General features: G+C 56.9%; 1 protein-coding gene across 6 annotated transcripts; it reads left to right on the top strand.

Annotated features, from left to right (window-relative positions):
* The first annotated feature begins 217 nt into the window (after positions 1–217).
* Positions 218–18568, top strand: MAP4K2 (mitogen-activated protein kinase kinase kinase kinase 2). Of its 6 annotated transcripts, XR_011484392.1 has the most exons (34): positions 218–364; positions 510–567; positions 802–892; positions 979–1043; positions 1351–1406; positions 1728–1775; positions 1862–1904; positions 2291–2363; positions 2444–2575; positions 2650–2712; positions 3077–3158; positions 3250–3357; positions 3807–3885; positions 4175–4233; positions 4981–5024; positions 5106–5144; positions 5236–5269; positions 5372–5477; positions 5558–5646; positions 5722–5763; positions 5887–5971; positions 6065–6144; positions 6231–6291; positions 6375–6492; positions 10542–10600; positions 10727–10830; positions 10919–11096; positions 11861–11929; positions 12022–12108; positions 12351–12421; positions 12506–12561; positions 17400–17444; positions 17816–17912; positions 18330–18568. XR_011484392.1 is itself a non-coding variant. In XM_070457602.1 (32 exons), the coding sequence occupies exons 1-32, from the start codon at positions 269–271 to the stop codon at positions 17476–17478; spliced, it is 2454 nt and encodes an 817-aa protein (XP_070313703.1). In that variant the 5' UTR covers positions 218–268; the 3' UTR covers positions 17479–17668. The 6 variants fall into 6 exon arrangements, 5 of the variants coding, with proteins under 5 accessions (XP_070313703.1, XP_070313704.1, XP_070313702.1 ...); XM_070457602.1 differs by lacking the exons at positions 17816–17912; positions 18330–18568 and having other exon boundaries at positions 17400–17668; XM_070457603.1 differs by lacking the exons at positions 17400–17444; positions 17816–17912; positions 18330–18568 and adding an exon at positions 12670–13176 and having other exon boundaries at positions 219–364; positions 1889–1904.
* Positions 18569–19475: the final 907 nt, after the last annotated feature.

Raw genomic sequence — 19475 nt, 5'->3', positions numbered from 1 at the left:
CGGAAGAGCCTCGGCGCCGCCCGCTCCGCCCGGGATCGGGGCTTCCCCTTGCCGCCGAGGGTCGGTCCCGCGGGCGCCTCCTCTCGGCCGGGCGGCGGGGCATCCCCGGCCTGGCCCCGCCCTGGGGCCCGGTCCCGCCCCCGCGGCCTCGGAGCCACCGGCGCCCGCCCCGGCGGTACTACCCCGCCCCGCCCGTCCCGCCCCGCCCCGCCCCGCCCCGCGCCGCCCCGCGCCGGCTCCGCAGCTCGCGCCTGCCCGGCGCCGGGCCATGGCGCTGCTGCAGAACGTGTCGCTGCAGGATCCACGGGACCGCTTCGAGCTGCTGCAGCGCGTGGGGGCCGGGACCTATGGCGACGTCTACAAGGTGCGCCGGGCGGCGGGCCGGGCGGGAGAGCAGAGAGCGGGGGTACGCGCTCTGCGTCTTGCTGCGGGAGCTGGCCCCCGGCCCCGCCTCCTCCTCATCCCTCCTCACCCCCTCCTCATCCCTCCTCAACCCTCCGCCCCTGCAGGCCCGCGACACGGTCACGTCCGAACTGGCCGCGGTCAAAATAGTCAAGCTAGACCCAGGTGAGGGCCGGGAGCCAGGGCCTCAGCGCTGGAGGGAGGCCAGAGCGAGTCGCGGGCGGGCGCGGTGTGAGGGGCGGAGAGTTGACATTTCCAGGTCCCCCTGAGAGGCAGGCCCCAGGAGGTACTGTCGGCTGGCACCTGTCTGGCCTGAAGAGAGGAGGCACTCTGTGCCCATTTTGCAGATGGGGGCACTGAGTTAAGGCGGCCCCCTTCATGATGCCTTGTGTTTCCCAGGGGACGACATCAGCTCCCTTCAGCAGGAAATCACCATCCTGCGTGAGTGCCGCCACCCCAACGTGGTGGCCTACATTGGCAGCTACCTCAGGTGAGGCTGCTTCATCCCCTTGCCCGCCCCCAGGCAGCCCCCATGTGGCCCTGCCATGTGCCCACCCCAGCTCTGTGTCACCCCAGGAATGACCGTTTGTGGATCTGCATGGAGTTCTGCGGAGGGGGGTCTCTGCAGGAGATTTACCACGGTGAGGGCTAGGACTCCAAGCCCCAGAGGGCCACGGCCTTCTTCCCATCCCCCTACCCCAACATAGGGCAGGAGGAGAGCACTGAGGCCCTGCACTTGGGCCCCTCTCCACGTCTCACTGGCTGTGTGACCTTGAGAAAAATGCTGTCCTTCTCTGGGCTGTATATCCTACCCTATGTCGGGAGGGGATGTGGCCAACTCCCCTTTTGCCAGCGGTGCCTGCTGCTTCCCCTACACAGGGTGGAGCCTGGGTGGGTCAGCATATCACCCCCAGACTCCCAAGCCAGCCCTTACCCCTTCCATTGCAGCCACAGGGCCCCTGGAGGAGCGGCAGATTGCCTATGTCTGTCGGGAGGCACTGAAGGTAGCTGGGCCCGTGGGACTGCTCACAGCCTCGTCCCCAGGAGCAGGGCAGGCAGCCCAGCAGTCCCCTGTGTGTGTTGGGGTGGGGTGGGGTGGGGTGGGTGGAGTCCCTCAGGCTGAGCTGCCTGAGGGGCTGTGGGTCCTGGGGGGGAAGGGGCCCCAGCCCTATTGCCGGAAGCAGCCCATTTCCCTTTTGGCTCAGTCACTTCCTGTTTGGGGAGAGGGGTGGAGGAAGCTGCTTGGGTGGGGGGCCCCAGGCCTGGGGGGTCAGGAGAGGGCAGGTACACGGGGCAGCTGCTCTCAGGGGCTCCTCTGTCCGCAGGGGCTGCATCACTTGCACTCTCAGGGGAAGATCCACAGAGACATCAAGGTAGGGGTCTGGCCAAGCACATCATGGGCGGGAGGAGGGGACTCTCGGGGGCACCAGACGGGATTCTCTCTCCTCCATTCCCACAGGGAGCCAACCTTCTCCTCACCCTCCAGGGAGATGTCAAGCTGGGTCAGTACCTTGGGGACACCATCAGGGCGAGGGTTCTGTGGGAGCTTCTGGAGTCTGGGAGCCTGCTTGTCCTCCGGCAAGTCGTTTTACCACTTGAGCCTTGGTTCCCCGTTTAGAATGTGGCACCGTTCTCCCTTCCTGCTGGAAAGTTGGATGTGGTTGAGTCTGTATGGAGTCTAACCCAGGACCGGGCACTGGGTCAGGGCTCGAAGGTGGTCGACCCCTCCCAGGGGGGAACCTGGCCTTGCCTCGTACCTGTGGCCGCTGTGGCTGAGCCTGGGCCACCTGCTGTCGGAGCCCCGCCAGGTGCATCCTGAGCCTGTGCCCTGGCCGTGGGTGGGGAGTGGCAGCCTGAGGTGGGGTGAGAGCCGCTTTTCTCCCTGCAGCTGACTTCGGGGTGTCAGGCGAGCTGACAGCGTCTGTGGCCAAGAGGAGGTCTTTCATTGGGACTCCATACTGGTGAGTCTGCGCCTCTGGCTGAGGGGGTAGGGGCCGTGAGTGGAGGTCCCTGGCCATCTCATATGTGAGCTTGCCTCCAGGATGGCCCCAGAGGTGGCCGCCGTGGAGCGCAAAGGTGGCTACAATGAGCTGTGTGACATCTGGGCCCTGGGCATCACCGCCATCGAACTGGGCGAGCTGCAGCCGCCTCTCTTCCACCTGCATCCCATGAGGTCAGCAGAACACTTGCCCCTGGCCTGGCCCAAGAGCCCTGTAACCCTTGACCTCTGACCTGTGGTCTCCACAGGGCCTTGATGCTCATGTCGAAGAGCAGCTTCCAGCCGCCAAAGCTGAGAGACAAGACTCTCTGGTAAGGGCCACATCCCCTGCTGGGGCCCCCCTTTCAGTCCAGCCCAATGTGGGTGGAGTTGCTGTCTGCCGGCTCCCCGGGTTCAGCCTTGAGGGTCTGCCCATCCTGGGTCTCCACAGACCGTCTGCAGGAGTGGGGCCTGGGCCCTGCCTCCGCGCCGGGGACCTGTGTGGACAAGGAAGAAAGGCAGATGGCTGATGGACGCACTGCCATGTCGCAATAGCAGTGTTGCTCAGGCCAGCTGCCCGCAGCCTCAAGCTGGCTCCTTCCTGGGCAGGCTCAGCAGAATGCTCTGGGGTGGGGGCAGGATGCTCTGCTGAGGGCTAACCTGGGCCGGGATTGGGGGGACTCTTGTACCCACTAGGACCCAGAATTTCCATCACTTCCTCAAGCTTGCCTTGACCAAGAATCCCAAGAAGAGACCAACGGCAGAGAAGCTTCTGCAGGTAGGAGGCAGGAGGGTGGAGCAGGGGGCCTGATGCTCCGAAGCAGGGACCAGAAGCCAGGAACCAAGCTGCGCCCCCCTCCATCCTCCAGCACCCCTTCACAACCCAGCAGCTGCCTCGGGCTCTCCTCACACAGCTGTTGGACAAGGCCAACGATCCCCACCTGGGAACCCCCTCTCCAGAAGACTGTGACCTGGAGGTAGGTGAGAGCCCCTGGGGACTGGGTCTTGGCCTGGTCTGTGGGTGAGGAATACAGAGGTGATACAGTCACGTCCCTTCAGCTCATCTGTTTGCAGCACAGGGAGCTTTGGTCTGCTTGAGCCCACCCCTTAGGAATCGTCCCTGAGCCGGTTTGCTTCCTTTTCGCCCACTCCAATAGGTGCTTGCCCTTGGTCCTGTGAAGTTTGAGGGCCACCTTAACTGAAGATCCTTAACTTAAGCCACCTTCTGTTTTCTCTGTGATCTTTGGCAAGTTCCTTGCTTCTCTGTGCTCGTTTTCTCACCTGTGAAAGGAAGGTGTATTTAATCTCACTGTAATCTCAGAGCGTTATTGTGAATACAAACACGTCAGTGTGTATAAAGCACCTCAAGGAATACCAAGTATGAGTTGAGTGTGGGCGTGTGTCCACCATGTGTGTTCTCTTGTAGACTTATGACATATTTCCGGACACCATTCACTCCCGGGGGCAGCATGGCCCAGCCGAGAGGACCCCCTCGGAGATCCAGTGTGAGTCTGTTTTTGGAAGGGGGAACTGTGGGTGGATTGGGGGGCTGTGTGTATGGATTTGGTGGGGGGCTGTGTGGATTGGGGGGCTATGTATGTAGATCTGGTGATGGAGGGCTGAGTGTGGATTTGGTGGGGGGCTTTGTGTTTGCCTTGTGGGGGGCTCAATGTATACAGTTGGTAGAGTTGGCAGAGGGCTATCTGTGTGGGGTTGGTGGGGGGTTGTGTGTGGAATTGGTATGAGTTTAGGGATCACTCCTGAGTCCCCTAACCCCTGGATCTGGGCCCCCAGTTCACCAGGTGAAATTCGGCGCCCCACGCAGGAAGGAAACAGACCCACTGAACGAGCCGGTGAGGGGCTGGCTGTGTGACTGGGTGGTCCTTGGGGCAGGGCTAGGGAGCTATGCGGGCAGCCAAGCCTCTCAAATCCAGGAGCCTTGACACCGCAGCAGCCTGGCCCTTAGGCCTGGGAGAGCCGTTCTAACAGACCTGTCCATGCAGGGACCGGGAGGGCTGGGGTATCCTTCCTGGGGCAGGTTTTTTGGGACAGTTGGTGGAGAGTGGCAAAGAGCGATCATGCCTTTCTAAGGTGTGGGCCTGGGACTTCCCTGGTGGTCCAGTGATTAGGCCTCCACGCTTCTGCTGCAGGGGGTGCGGGTTCTATCCCTGGTTGGGGAACTAAGAGCCCACGTGCTCCATGCAGCGTGGGCCTGTCACTCGTTGGAGGAACCCCCCTGCCCCGCCCCCTCCTTCGGCACGTTCCTCTGCCTCAGTCGCTGTGACTGCTGGGCCGTCTGACTCACCGTCTCTGCTCTCGCTGTCTCTTGGTATCAGCATCTCTCTCCGCCCCCACAATTTAGTCTCTCTGCGCCTGTCTCTCTCACGGTCTCCTCTCTCACTCTTGGCGCTTGTCCCTCTTTCACAGTTTCTTTGTCTCTGTTGTCTCTCTCCCAGTTCTCTGGCCTGTTATCATCTCACTTTCCACCTGTCCGTCTGTCTGTCTGCCTTCTCTCCTCCCCCGTCTCTCTAGCACCCTCTCACGGTGCCTGTCTGTCTCTCTGCCTCTCTCCCGGCCTTTCTGACTTGGTTTCCCCATAGTGGGAAGAGGAGTGGACGCTGCTGGGGAAGGAAGAACTGAGCGGGTGAGTGAGGGGGAAGGAAGCTGCAGGGGGGCAGGGGCAGGAGGGCGGGCTGACCTCTGACCCCTCCCCATCCCTGCCCAGGAGCCTGCTGCAGTCAGTCCAGGAGGCCCTGGAGGAAAGGTGAGGGCCCGCAGCCTGGGGAGGTGTGGGGACCGGGCTCATGACCCCAGTACACCTCACATCTCGTCTCCCTCCAATCTGTCCCCAACAGGAGCCTGACCATCCGGCCAGCCTTGGAACTCCAGGTTCAGAGTGGAGGGGAGCTGGGGGTGGGAGTGCTGCTGGCTGAGAGTAGGTTACAGGGTCACTTGCTAACAGCGAGCTGGGTCCCCTGACCCTCTCGCCAGGAGGTGGACTCCCCAGATGACACCATAGGAACCATCAAGAGGGCCCCATTCTTGGGGTCATCTCCCACTGAGCCTCCAGCCGAGGACCTGCAACCCAGTCTCCCAGGTGAGCCCAGGTGTGGGGGAGCAGGAGGCCAGCCCAGGGGTGGTCTGGGACTGGAATTCACGGCTGCTCTGTGCCTGCAGGAACTCCACCACTACCGCACCCAGGCCCTGCCAGTCCTCCCCTGCTCCCCACCGCCTGGGCCACCATGAAGCATCGGGAAGATCCTGAGGTGAGGGGGTGCTGAAGTGGGGTGGGGGAGATGGGAGTCCGTGGGTAAGACCCTGACTCCTTTCCTCCCTCCCAGAGGTCATCTTGCCATGGGCTCCCCCCGACCCCCAAGGTGCACGTAAGTGTTTGTCTCATAGCTCCGCCTCCCGGCCGCCTGCTGTCCTACCAGCTGTTGCCCGCCCCCCCCCACCGCCCCCCACTGCCCCTTAACTTCCTTATCAGCCTCCTGCCTCCTCTCCAGATGGGCGCCTGCTTCTCCAAGGTCTTCAATGGCTGCCCCCTGCGGATCCATGCTGCTATCACCTGGATTCACCCTGTCACCCGGGGTAAGCAGGGATAGGGAGGAAGAAGGAGACTGGGAATCCCTGGCTTGGGCCAGGGGATGTGGCTGACCTCTGACCCCATACCCCAACCTGCAGACCAGTTCCTGGTGGTGGGAGCCGAGGAAGGTATCTATACCCTCAACCTGCATGAACTGCATGAGGATACACTGGAGAAGGTGAGGCCCGGCAGGCAAGGGAGGGCTGGGGGCCGGGGGAGCCTGGGGGGCTGACTGCTGTCCACCTGTCGCTCTGTGGCCTCCAGCTGATTTCGCACCGCTGCGCCTGGCTCTACTGCGTGAACAACGTGCTACTGTCCCTCTCAGGTACCAGGAGGGACGGGCAGGGGGCGGGGCCAGCACCCTGCCCACCAACTCTGATCCCTACTCCCTTCCACCTCCCTCCGCAGGGAAATCCACACACATCTGGGCCCACGACCTCCCAGGCCTGTTTGAGCAGCGGCGGCTACAGCAGCAGGTCCCCCTCTCCATCCCCACCAACCGCCTCACCCAGCGTATCATCCCCAGGTCAGCGACCCTGGGGGAACCCGGCCCTGCGGGATGGGAGCGCCCGGGGAGACAGAGGGACAGAGCCAGGGCTAGAAAATGGCCTTTCCTGGTCCTGAGACCGTTGGGATCTTAGTCATGTCACTTGGCCTCTGTCTGAGGCCCAGTTTCCTTGTTGGTCCATCCAGCTGGTAGCCTCCCCTCCCGCTGCCCCCAGGCCTGTTGGGAGGGAAGGAGACAGTGGACGTGAATATGTCAGGTGAGCCCTTGGTGTCGAGGTGGGTAGGCTGTGGGGCAAATGTCTTCTGAGCACTGGGAAATGGCAGTCCTTAGGCTGGGCTTGGGGACAACAAGTCCCATGAGTCCTTAACACTCAGCTCTAGGGACTGAGGTGAGCCAGAGCTGGGAGGGGCGGGGAGGCCTCAGAGAGGCCAGGCGAGCTTGTGGGAGTTGACAGCATGTGGGGGTCTTCCAGGCAGATGCGTTAGAGAACAGCCTTCCAGCGAGGGAGGAATACTTGTGAATTCTAGGCGATCTGGGGAGGTAGAAGGTGTTTGGCCTGAGTGGGGGAGGGGGAGCAGCCCAACGGGAAGCCGTCCAGGTGGCAGAGCCCTGCCCTTGATGCCAGGCTGGGATCTGGGCTTTGTCCAACTGGCAGTGGCACCAGGAGCATCTGAGTAGGATCCCTCTGTATGTTAGTCAGGACTCTTCCTGTTGCGGGTGATTTCACTCACTGGCTTAAGCACAAAAGGGAATTTAATGCCTCGGGTAGGAGTGGGGTCTGGTGCTCCCCTGCTGGCTCACACAATGGAGAAACCATCCGCTATTCAGGAGACCCAGTTTCGATCCCTGAGTTGGGAAGATCCCCTGGAGAAGGAAATGCAACCCACTCCAGTATTCTTGCCTGGAGAATCCCATGGACATAGGAGCCTGGCCGGCTACCGTCCATGGGGCCACAAAGAGTCAGACAGGACTGAGCGACCAAGGACTGACATACAGCACTGGCAGGAGTAGGGTCAGCTGCAGGCCCCGCTGGACCCAGGCTGCAGTGGCTGCCGTAGGCGTCTCCTGCACCTCCTGGCTCTGTTTTCCTCCTGTCACCGACATCCTCAAGTAGGCTTTCCTGTCCGGTGACAGCTACCTGCAAATCCACCCAGTGTTCCACTAACTAATAAACCCGTGGAACTGGAACCTCTGTCCCCAAGTAATTGCCCCCACAGGCCAATTCTCATGGGCCTGGCTGAGGGCTGTGCCCACTTCTGGGCTGGTCACTGCGGCCATGAGATGAGGAGCCAGGGGCCAGGCAGGCCTGGTCACGTGCCCTCTCCTGGAGCTGGGGAGGGAGAGAGGGGCTTGTCTGGGCAGATGGACACAGGAGCGTCTGCCAACGGCTGTGGTGACAGCGGGAAGGATGAATGGAGTGGGAGACCGATGAGAGGGCCTGGAAAGGAGGCCAGTGTAGTGATCTGAGACGAGGGAGGGCAGTGGGAACTGGACGGACCCAAGCAGTATTTAGGAAGTAGGGTTGACAGGATTTGGGGACTAATGAGAGTGTGTGTGAGGGGAAGGGAAGGACTGGGAGACCCCCCGTGAGCAGACTGAGGTGTGTTTATGAGGTGGTGTGTGCATGCTAAGTCTCTTCAGTCATGTCCGACTCTGTGCGCCCCTCTGGGCTGTAGCCTGCCAGGCTCCTCTGTCCACAGGTGGTAGAGGCCCTCATTCAGTCATCCAGCACCTGGTATGTGCCAGGCAGTCTCCTGGGCATGAGAACCTCCTGGGAACTAGAGCCCCTTGTACTCTCAGACTCTGTCAAGAGGGACAGACAACAATGGACATGAGGAAGGAGTCAGTGCAGTGGTGACATGGAGGAAGATCAGGAGGCGGTATTCATCAGGGTAGTCAGGAGGGATGTCCCTGAGAGGGTGCTGCTTGAGCAAAGACTTGGAGGGGGTGACGGGGTGAGTCCTGAGAATATCTAGGGGGGTGGGGGCTGGAGCCCAGGGGCCAGGCCTGCTTGTATGAGGAACAGAAAGGAATTGGGGGTCCATGTGGAGGGAGTGAGAAAGGGCTGGCCTCCGAGGGCCCTGTCGCCACAGAGAGGCCTTTACCCCTGACTGAGTGTGCCCTGGCTGAGGTTCTCACAGGTCAGTCTGGCTGCTGCGCGGGGAGGAGGCTGGAGGAGACGCAGCCGGAAGCAGAGGCCTGTCAGGGGGATGGTGGGACGCGATGGCGCCTCGGACCGGGGTAGCGGTGAAGGACAGAGGCAGTTAGATTCCAGTTTTATTTTCAAAGCCAGACCAACAGGATTTCCTGACAGTTGGTGGATGGGAGAGAAAGAGAGGAGTCAAGGATGACTCCAGGGTTTTGGCCTTGGCAACGGAAGGATGGAGCTGTCATCAGCTGCGGGTGGAGCAGAATTCAATGGTGTCACGTGGAGTTTGAAATGTACTAGACAGGCCTCAGCTCTTGTCGGGGAGCGGGGGGTGGCCCTGAGATCTGAGCAGGCAGGTGGGCTGTGGGCTTAGACATCGCCATGACCAGGTGGGTGGTGGAAGCTGGAGGAGGAGGGTGGGGGAGGCTGGGCTGTGGCTACACCCACTGGGGAGCTGAGGGTCCCAGGCCCTTCGTGCAGCAGGCTTACTTGAGGACCGCGTTGGGAACCCAGTGGCCTCAGGGCTTCCCGAGCTCAGTCCCAGGCCAACCTCTGCTTTGGCCCAGGACCTGCGGGAAATAGGCCCCACACGGCCCCGAGTCACAGGCAGCTTTGGATGTGTGTTCGGGAAGTCACAGAGGAGATCTGGAATTGTTGGAGAAAAAAACAAAAAAAGAAATCTGCCTCTGTCCCATCTGAAGGCCAACTGGGAAGAGAGTGGAAGGAACAGGGGAGAGAGAAGCGAAGGCAGGGAGAGAGAAGGGCTGGCTTCCTCGGCGGGGCCCACGTCCCAGCAGAGGGTGCAGACAGGCCCTGGATCACAGGGAGAGGTGGGTGGGCTGCTGGCATGCTGCGCTGTTCCTCAGAGCAAGAAACGGGTTCGGAACGTCCCCTGAGGGCTTGGGGGACAGCAAGTAACCAGAGCAAGGACCCTGCTTCTCCCTCAGCACCAAAGGACGCCACCCACTGGCCACCCTGGGGAATAGCCTCAGCGGAAACAGGAGGGCAGGGCGATCGCTCTTTTGTTGCGCGTCTCCATCTCCTCTGGCCAGCTTGCCCACCTGTGACATGTGGCATGGGGGGTGGGAACTGGCCCTGAGTGCTCTGGCTGAAGGAGGAGCTGGAGCCTGAATCAGCTTCCAGCCCTTCCACACCCTCATTTCTTCATTTTGGGCTTCCTGAATGGCTTAGTGGTAAAGAACCCGCCTGCCAATGCAGGAGATGTGGGTTTGATCCCTGGGTTGGCAAGATCCCTTGGAGGAGGAAGTGGCAACCCACTCCATTATTCTTACCTGGGAAATTCCATGGACAGAGAAGCCTGACCAGCTATAGTCCATGGGGTCGCAAAAGAGTTGGACATGACTTAGCAACTAAGCAACAACATTTGCATCCTTCCTTTCCTTAAAAGGGATTTTCAATGACTGAAAATAGGTGGGAAAGTATTAATAGGGGATGAGAAAAACTAGCCTTCTGTGAGCGCACCTGCTGTGGCGGGCTCGGCTGCAAGCCCTCTGCTGAGTTAACTCATACAAACCTCACTGTGATCCTGCAAGGTGGGTTCCATGGTCACACACACCCCCACCCCACTCCCACCCCCGGCCCCTTTCTGCAGAGGAATCAGCTGAGGCATAGAGAAGTGAAGTGCCTTGCTCACCCAGTCACAGTTAGAGGTAACTCTGTGAGCCAAACCCCTGGTCTGGATGTACGGGCTCCAGGCTGTCAAGTTGGATGCTGGAGCCACAGGCCCAGCGTCACATCCACTTCTCAGTTACTCCAGCAAGTGGCTTGGCCATCAGAGCCTCAGTCTGCCACCTGTGAGGCAGGGAAGGTGTTAGAACCCATCCTTAGGGCTCTGCGGGGGGGCGGGCCTTGCCCAGGATGGCGCCGGGGACACCTGCCCTGGTTGCTGTCCCCCCAGGCGATTTGCCCTGTCCAACAAGATTCCTGACACCAAAGGCTGCCTGCAGTGTCGTGTGGGTAAGAGCTTGGTGGGGGGGGCGGGCGGGCGGGACGAGGTGGGGGCGGGGTAGGGGGCGGGGCGGGGCGGGGCTAGCTGGGTACTGGCGGGAACAGCCCCTGGGCCCACCGCCTCCTCTCCCGCAGTGCGGAACCCCCACACGGGCAGCACCTTCCTGCTGGCCGCGCTCCCCGCCAGCCTGCTCCTGCTCCAGTGGTACGAACCGTTGCAGAAGTTCCTGCTGCTGAAGGTGCGGGGCTGGTGGGGGGACCCCCTCGGGCGGGCGGCAGGGGGTCTGGGGGAGGAAATGAAGACCTGAGCGCTGCTGCTGCCCCCAGAACTTCTCCAGCCCCTTGCCCAGCCCAGCAGGGATGCTGGAGCCGCTGGTACTGGACGGGAATGAGCTACCGCAGGTGTGTGTGGGGGCCGAGGGCCCTGAGGGGCCCGGCTGCCGCGTCCTGTTCCACGTCCTACCGCTGGAGGCTGGCCTGACGCCGGACATCCTCATCCCACCTGGTGAGCTGGAGGGCCAGGCTCTGTGTGAATGAGTGTGTGTGTGCTCACGTGATTTGTATACATAGAGAGAGAGTGCCCCACGGTTTACAGCTCCACGGAGACCTTGGGGACCCCGAAGCTCCCAGCTTCCCTTCAGCCGGGTCTCCCCATAGAAGATGTCACTAGACCAAAGGGCTCAGCAGCTAAGATGACCTGATGACCCCGTGGGGGCTGCAGGGACAGCCAAGCTGGGGAAGGCAGGAGCCAGAGGCCTTCATTCTGAGCAAGGAAGCAGGATCCTGGGTGCTGAGGCAGCTCAGGGAGTGAGGGGAATGGCGGTGGGTGAAGGAAGGGGAAGGCACCCTGGACCATATGGTGCCCAAACTCCCAGCCAGGGGTCTCATGAGATTTCACTCTTGATTCTCACAATGGCCCTTCGAGGTAGGCAGTGTCATGCCTGGGTTACAGTTAAGGAACCTGAAGCTCAGAGATCCGAGGTCACATAGTGACTGAGTCTTGAAGCCTGGCTCCCCTGACTCCAGGGTCCCTGCTCTCCCGTGGCTCCCTGGGGTTCAGCCCGGCTCCCTGTGAGCCTACGGATGGGTCACTTTGGCGCCAAGCCTCAGTTCCCCAGCTGTGCAGTGAGATCCAGTGCCATGATGCCCCTGGGATGCTCTTGTGGTGAAGGCTGCCTAACAACCCGCCCCCCACCCCATGTCATCCTCTTGGGGCCAGAGCGGGGGCTGGCGGCTCAGCCAGGCCGTGTCTCCCTTCTCTAACTGCAGAGGGGTTCCCAGGCTCTGCCCAGCAGGTGATCCAGGTGGACAGGGACACAGTCCTGGTCTGCTTTGACCGTGAGTGTTCCTGGGATCGGGGCCAGGGTGTTGGAGGGGGTGGTGAGGGAGCCCCCCCACCCATCAGCACCCCTCACCTCGCCACTGTGCAGGCTGCGTGAGGATCGTCAACCTGCTGGGCGAGCCCACAGCCACGCTGGCGCCCGTGCTGACCTTTGACTTCCCCATTGAGACTGTGGGTGAGTGAACTGGACGGTGGGGGGTGGGGATGGGTGCAGAAGATGCCAGCCTGGAGCACATGATGTGGCCCTGGGGCTCGGGGCTGGCAGCAGAACAAGGAGGCAGGTCCCCCAGCCCCTCTTGAGAGCCACCTGGCCACCTGCAGTCTGGTCTGCGACCCATTCTTGGGCCCAGGGCGTAGCTGGGGGAACCAGTGGCCCCTGGGCAGGCACGGGGCTGATGGTGGCCCGGCCCTTCCCAGTGTGCCTGCAGGACAGCGTGCTGGCCTTCTGGAGCCATGGGATGCAGGGCCGCAGCCTGGACACCAATGAGGTGAGGGGGACTCGGGAACCTAGGCCTTCCCACCTTCTAGGAGAGGACGCGCTGGGGTAGCTTCAGCACCCCATTTCTTCCCAGGTGACCCAGGAGATCACAGATGAGACGAGAATCTTCCGAGTGCTTGGTGCCCACAGGTAGGACATGGTGCCCGGCCTCCCCATCAGTCACCCCCCAACACACACACAGATGGTGGTGCCATGTGCCTTCCCACCTTGCTCACCTCCATTCTCCCTCCCCTCCAGAGACATCATCCTTGAGAGCATTCCCACCGACAAGCCTGGGGCTCACAGCAACCTCTACATTCTCACAGGCCACCAGAGCAGTTACTGAGCAAGTCACCTAGCTGGCTTGGCCAGGAGCGCCCCCGCCTGCCCCACACAGCAATTCTTTCAGGCAGGGGGGCCCCTCCGAGATCAGAGGAGCTCAGGGCCTGGTTCTGCTGGTCTGAAAGGGCAGAAATCCTGAGAAGAGTCTGGGGGCTGGGGAAGGGAGGGGCCCACAGCCCACACCTCCGCAATAACTGGACCAGAAGAAGCTGCTGTCATATCCCCCTCCCAAGCGGGCAGCTGGTTCCCAGAGCGCTGTGGCAGGGCCCTGAGCAGTTTGGGGGCAGCCCGGGGCTATCCATTCCATTTTGTTCCACTTTTCCTTTCCACTCATCCTGCCAAGAGCCTGCCCCTGCTCTCCATCCTGGGGAACGTGGTATTTAAAAGAGAGACTATATTGGCATTAAATCTGGTTTGATTTTATTCCACTGGTCCCTTTGGGTCAGGGGACGCTGAGCCCACTGCCTCATTTCCCACCACATCTCCCTCCAGCGCATCTTTCTTGGCACCAGGGGCTGTGGATGAAACATGGAAGGGGGGCCACCAGTGTTCTGGTGACTTTCATGAGGAGCCAGGCAGAGGTGAAGGGGAGGTCTCGGCCCCTCGTGAGAGCTCAGGGTCGCTGTGTCTTCCTGGGCTTCCCTGCTCAGGATGAGCTCCTCCCCTGCCTTGCAGTGTAAGGTCTCCTTTGTGGCCAAGGAGTTATGCTGATGGGGCGGGGGGAGGCCCCCAACAACGGATTCATCTAGAGGACCCCTGTCCCAGGTGGGGGCCCGCCAGGTAGCCTGTGGAAGGGCCCAGAAGGGGCCAGCCGAGGGCTGCTCTACCCAGCCCCAGGGAGGCTGCAGCCTGTGGAGACAGCTTGTCATGACCTGCATCCAGTGCCCAGGCCTGTGGCTGCCTCCCACCTGCTGTCTGCTCTGTCAGGCTGGGATTACTAAATACGGGCGTGCTCATCAAGCTAGGCTCTGGGACAATTAGCCTGTGTCCATTTAACAAGAGTTCCTGGGCTCCCAGAGGGATTCCCTACTCAGATGTGGGCCAGCCCCCAGTGAGGGCAGCTGTCCTCCTTGCTGGAGCCTACATCTCGAGGGCACATCCATCCACCTGTTGCCGACTTTGGGCTTTCCATGGTCATTCTCCCATGTGTCCCTCTTAGACAGTGCTGTACCCCCAGGCCAGGGAGCCCCGAGGGGTCCCAGACACTGAGCAGGCTGCCCTTGAGCAGTCTTTGGGTAGGTAAGGCAAGACCAAGGTTACAGAGGGTGGGGAGGCCTAGGGCTGGAGGAGGAGCCTGAGCAAAGGTCCAAGGTCAGTTTGGCCCAGTCACCTTCCTTCTGATGTTCAAGTGTTGGATGAGAACTCTGCAACTGTGGGCCCTTGGTAAATATTTGATAAATGAATGAAGTGCTGAGTGGGTGGGTAGATGGCAGCCCCGTCCCTAGTGCTCCTGGCAGGGGACCCCGAGCCATCTCGTGTTCGTCACACTGTCCCCTTGTCCACCCTCCTGCAGAGGTTTGACTGCTCTCTTAGGGACAAGGGAGGGTTTCTCAACTGAAATGGGGGCTCAGATCAGGAGCGGAGACAGAGCTCCTGTGTTCTCCCTGAGACCCAAAGGAAGGCAAGAGGCACCTTCCGGGTTCTGAAGGTTTGTCTGCACCCACTCGGGGGGCATTCAGTGGGCCAGGTGGAGGGGGTGACAGGAATATGATTCCTAACTTCCGTTTTTCCAGATTTCTTGGCAGAGGTGCAGGATTGAGGAGTGCCAGGGTTGGGGAGGTGAGCTTCTGCTCAGTGGACATAGACCCCAACCTTTGACGCCTAGGTACCCTGGGAGGACGTTCAGCCCAGAGCAGCAGGCAGCAGACAGTGCCACCTTGTGGCAGGCCAGTCCCCCAACACACTAAAGCAGTTGGGGGGTGGTCAGACTGTAAAGTGCCAAAAGCAGGGGGCCTGGGAAAAGCAGGGACATTTGATAAAATATTTGCTGCCAGCAAAGGCTGGCTGCCAGCCAAAGAAAGGTCAAGAAGCCAGGGAATATGCACTGAAAGACCAAAATTGTTATTTTATCTGTGTTTTTTTAATAGATAACCCTTGGCCATAGCACATAGATTTTTTTTTTTGGGGGGGAGCATACCAGGTTGCCTGTGGAACTCACCCCCCACTGCCCCTGCCCCAGACCAGGGACCGCTGAGTCTTAACCACTGGACCACCAGGGAAGTCCCACAATAAAAAAAAAAAATACAAACTAGATAACAATGACAAGTCTATCCAGGTCCCAGTTACTTATGAACTCTCTGGAAGTACTCATGCATGTTTAAGCAGTTCAGTATGCATTAGTCTTTCCCCTTTCTTACATGGTGATATATTCCACACAGTGGAATATATCTTGCCCTTTAAAATCTGTCCTGGAGAGTTGGAGAGAATTCCCTGGCAGTCCAGTGGTTAAAATTCTGTGCTTTCACTGCTCGGGGCCCAGGTTTGATCCCGGGTTGGGGAACTAAGATCCCATAAGCTGTGCAATATGGCCAAAAAAAAAAAAAAAAAAATCTGTCCTGGAGAACTTTTCATGATCAGTGCCTCCACCTTTGTTCTTTTATAGCTCATGATGTTCCACTGTATGGGTTTCCCATAACTAATGTGAATTAACCATAGTTAGATCCTATTGATGGAAATTTCAGTTGTTTCTATTAGTGTGATATTACAAATGATGCAGCAATAAATACTCCTAAGCCAGTGCCACTCTGTACATACTCAAGTGCCCCATAGGATAAATTCCTGGAAGTGGCCTTGCTGGGTCAGAACTGGCTTTGTCCTTGTGACAGCTACTGTCACATTGCCCTCCCTGAGCAGAAGCCACTGGGATGGGTCAGATCAGCCTCTCTAAGCCATCCTGTGGGTAAGTGGAAGAGGCAAGTCACCCCAGGGTGTTTGGGTAGCTGGCCCATACCCCGAGTCAAGTGAGGGTCAGGGTGAGAGGTAACAACCAGATGTGTGCTTCAGGACAGCAGGGCATCTGCTGTGCTCACGGTGGCACGTCCAGTCACTGCCTGGTACTCAGAAGGCTTTTTGAGTGAAGGAATGAATGTGATATTCTGACAAGGAGGCCCTGCAGTTGGGTCCCTGGACCGGGTGAGCTTGCTGGGCTATATTTTCCCCAGGCAGACCATATCCTATATTGACCTGCAGGGTGTAGGGAGAATTGGAAGTATTGTTAATACACATAATCCAACAAGACAGATGAATCATAGAGATGTAATGTCAAGTGAAAACAGCAAATTGCATAAAATGACACACAGCATGCTGGCAAAAATAAGCAAAACTAAACCATCTATTAAAGAATCCACCTTCAATGCAGGAGATGTGAGTTTGATCCCTTGGTTGGGAAGACTCCCTGGAAGAGGGCATGGCGACCCACTCCAGTATTATTGCCTGGAGAACCCCATGGATAGAGGAGCCTGGTGGGCTACAGTCCATGGGGTCACAAAAGAGTTGGACAGGACTGAAGCCACTGAGCACACACACATGATCATACGCTTAGGAGATAAGGGGAAGAAAAGCACAAAATTCAAACGACGGTCCCTGTGAGGGGAGTGGGACTGGGGTAAGGAAGGACCTCAGGAATTTGCGAAGGTAATATCTTGGTTCTCAGGCTAGCTGGGGGGTGGGGGTGGGGGCGGGGTTCATGGACATTCAATTTATAGCTCAGTTCCTAACACAGGTGAGGTTCCGCATACTTTTTGTATATATCAAATACTATGTAAGGGACTTCCCTGTGGTCCAGTGGATCCATGCTTCCACTGCAGGGGGCAAGTTCCATCCCTGGTCAGGAAACTAAGATCCCCCATGCCACGTCACAGGCTTCCCTGGTAGCTCAGCTGGTAAAGAATCCGCCTGCAATGCAGGACACTCCAGTTCAATTCCTAGGTCAGAAAGATCCCCTGGAGAAGGGATGGGCTCCCCACTCCACTATTCTTGGGCTTCCCTGGTGGCTCAGATGGTAAAGAATCCGCCTGCAATGCAGGAGACCTGGGTTCAATCCCTGGGTTGGGAAGATCTCCTGGAGGAGGGCATGGCAACCCACTCCAGTATTCTTGCCTGGAAAATCCCCATGGACAGAGGAGCCTGGTGGGCTGCAGTGTATGGGGTTGCAAAGAGTCAGACACGACTGAGTGAGCAAGCACAGCAGTGACCAAGCACAGCACATGCCATGTCATAAATCCAGAAGAAAAAAAAAGCTATGTAAGAAAACATAAGTTTAAATATTTTAAGGCAAGCACTCAAAAAACTCAGCAATGGCTTAGAAAACAAAACCAAGAAGCCAACATTTCCTAGACGATGAAATCAAGTGGAGATAATGAAACCAATGTTCTGTGACAAACTATGGGCAGGTCCCTCTCTCTGTAGCTGCTTTCTTCTGTTGCTTCTTTTAAAACAGCTTTATTGAGGTATAATCGGCATACAATGAACAGCATATATTAAAAATGTACTGTTTGATGACTCTCACACACATATACCTGTGAAGCCATTATTGCAATCAAGATAAATGTTTCCATCGCCCCAAAAGCTTCCTCTTGGTAATCAGGCCCTCCTGTTCCTCCTTGCCTCCCCAGCCCCAAGTAACCACTGATCTGTTTTGTCACTAGGCATGAATTTGCATATTTCAGAATTTATGTAAATACAAACATATGGTATGTACTCTTTTTATTTGGCTTCTTTCACTAAGCATAATTAGTTTCAGATTTATCCATGTTGTTTCATATATTAATGGTCATTCTTTTTATTGCCAAGTAGTATTCCATTGGATGGATGTTCCACAGTTTGTTTAGCTAATTGCCTGTTGATATACATTTGGGCTATTTCCAGCTTTGGACTATTTATTGCAAATAAAGTTGCTATGAACATTCACATACAAGTCTTTGTGTGGATATAAACTTCCATTTCTCTTGGGTAAATGCTTTTGAGTGGAAGGGCTGGGTCATGGGGTATGTGTTGTTTCACTTTAAAAAATTTTTTTGTTCAATTCTGATTTTTTTAAAAAAATCTTGTTTCACTTTTTAAGAAAATGCCAAGCTGTTTTGCAAAGTTGTTGGGACCATCTGCATTCCAACCAGCTGTGCAGGAGAGTTCTAGTTCCTCCAAGTCTTCGTTAACACTTGGTATTGTCTGTCTTGTTTAATTTTAGCCACTCAAATAGATGTGTGGTAGTATCTCATAGTGGTTTTAACTTGTATTTCCCTCATGACTAATGATGTTGAGCATCTTTTCCTATGCTTATTTATCATATACAGACACACCTCAGAGATAGTATGGGTTCAGTCCCAGGTCACTGCAATAAAGGGAGTCCTGTGAATTTTTTGGTTATAAAGAACATATGACAATTATATTTATATTATACTAAGTCTATTAAGTGTGCAACAGCATTATGTCTTTAATGTACATACCTTAATTTAAAAATATTTTATTGCTAAAAAAATGCTAACCATCATCTGAACCTTCAGCAAATGATATCTTTTTGCTGGCTGAAGGTTTGAAATATTGTTAGAACTACCAACATGTGATGTTCCCTTCTCCAGAGGATCTTCCCCACCCCGGGCTTGAACCCAGGCCTCCCGCATCACAGGTGGATTCTTTACCGGCTGAGCCACCGGAGAAGCCCTCAACCTGTAATGGAGAGATACAAAGGAGGCAAATGCTTCTGGAAAAATGGCACCGATGGACTTGCCTTACACAGGGTTGCTACAAACCTTCAATTTGTAAACACAATATGCAAAGTACAATAAAATGAAGTGCAATAAAGCGAGGTCTGCCAGTATACATGTGTGTGTTCAGTCACTCAGCTGTGTCCCACTCTTTGCGGCCCCATGGACTGTAGCCCGCCAGGCTCCTCTGTCCATGGGATTCTCCAGGCAAGAAGCCTGGAGCTGGTTGTCATCTCCTTCTCCAGGGGATCGTCCCAACCCAGGGATGGAACACGTGCCTCCTACATTGGCAGGAGGATTCTTTACTACTCATGCCACCCAGGAAGCCCGCCGGTATACATATTCCTTGGGAAGGTGTCTATTCAAATCTTTTGCTTTTAGAAATAGGGTTGTCAGACTTACCTGGTGGCTCAGTGGATAAGAATCCACCTGCCAATGAAGGGAACGTGGGTTCCATCCCTGGTCCAGGAAGATTCCACATGGTGCGGAGCAACTAGGCCCTTACACGACAACTAATGAGCCGTGTGCCACGACCACTGAAGCTCATTCCCACAAGAGAAGAAACTGCAATGAGAAGTCCAAGCACTGCAACAAATAGTCGGCCCTGCTCACCGCAACTAGCGAAAGCTGGCTCACAGCAACGAAGACCCAGCACAGCTACAAATAAACATTTTAAAAAATAGAACTAAATTCCAGCTTTGAGATACAAATGACATAAAACATATTGAAAGGTTCAAGTGTACCATGTGATGATTTGATACACATATATTGTGAAATGATTACAACAGTAAGTTTAGTTAACACCACATGAGTTGTCTGTTTTCTTACTGCTGAGTTTTGAGAGTATGGATAAAAGTCCTTTACCAGATATGTGATTTGTACATAGCTATCTTGCTATGATTTCTAATTTGTACCCAACTCACAAATTCCAATACCTATCAACCCCTTGTTCAAATTAATACCTTTAATAGGAAGGTGTATGTAAATATACATGGTTTTCCAGGAAAAAATTATGAAAAG

Source organism: Odocoileus virginianus, chromosome 28, assembly GCF_023699985.2.
Source record: "Odocoileus virginianus isolate 20LAN1187 ecotype Illinois chromosome 28, Ovbor_1.2, whole genome shotgun sequence".
In the NCBI taxonomy this organism is placed as follows: domain Eukaryota; kingdom Metazoa; phylum Chordata; class Mammalia; order Artiodactyla; family Cervidae; genus Odocoileus; species Odocoileus virginianus.
The sequence above is the reverse complement of the archived record's forward strand: the minus strand, read 5'-3'. Positions and strand labels throughout refer to the sequence as shown.

What these genes read in the sequence shown, in the direction of transcription:
- MAP4K2 (XM_070457601.1), top strand. Translation starts at nt 269, where the DNA reads ATGGCGCTGCTGCAGAACGTGTCGCTGCAGGATCCACGGGACCGCTTC. An exon ending in GACCCCCTCGGAGATCCAGT is followed by an intron (nt 3,886 to 4,174) that starts GTGAGTCTGTTT and finishes CTGGGCCCCCAG; the next exon opens with TTCACCAGGTGAAATTCGGC. An exon ending in ACCCAGCGTATCATCCCCAG is followed by an intron (nt 6,493 to 10,541) that starts GTCAGCGACCCT and finishes CTGTCCCCCCAG; the next exon opens with GCGATTTGCCCTGTCCAACA.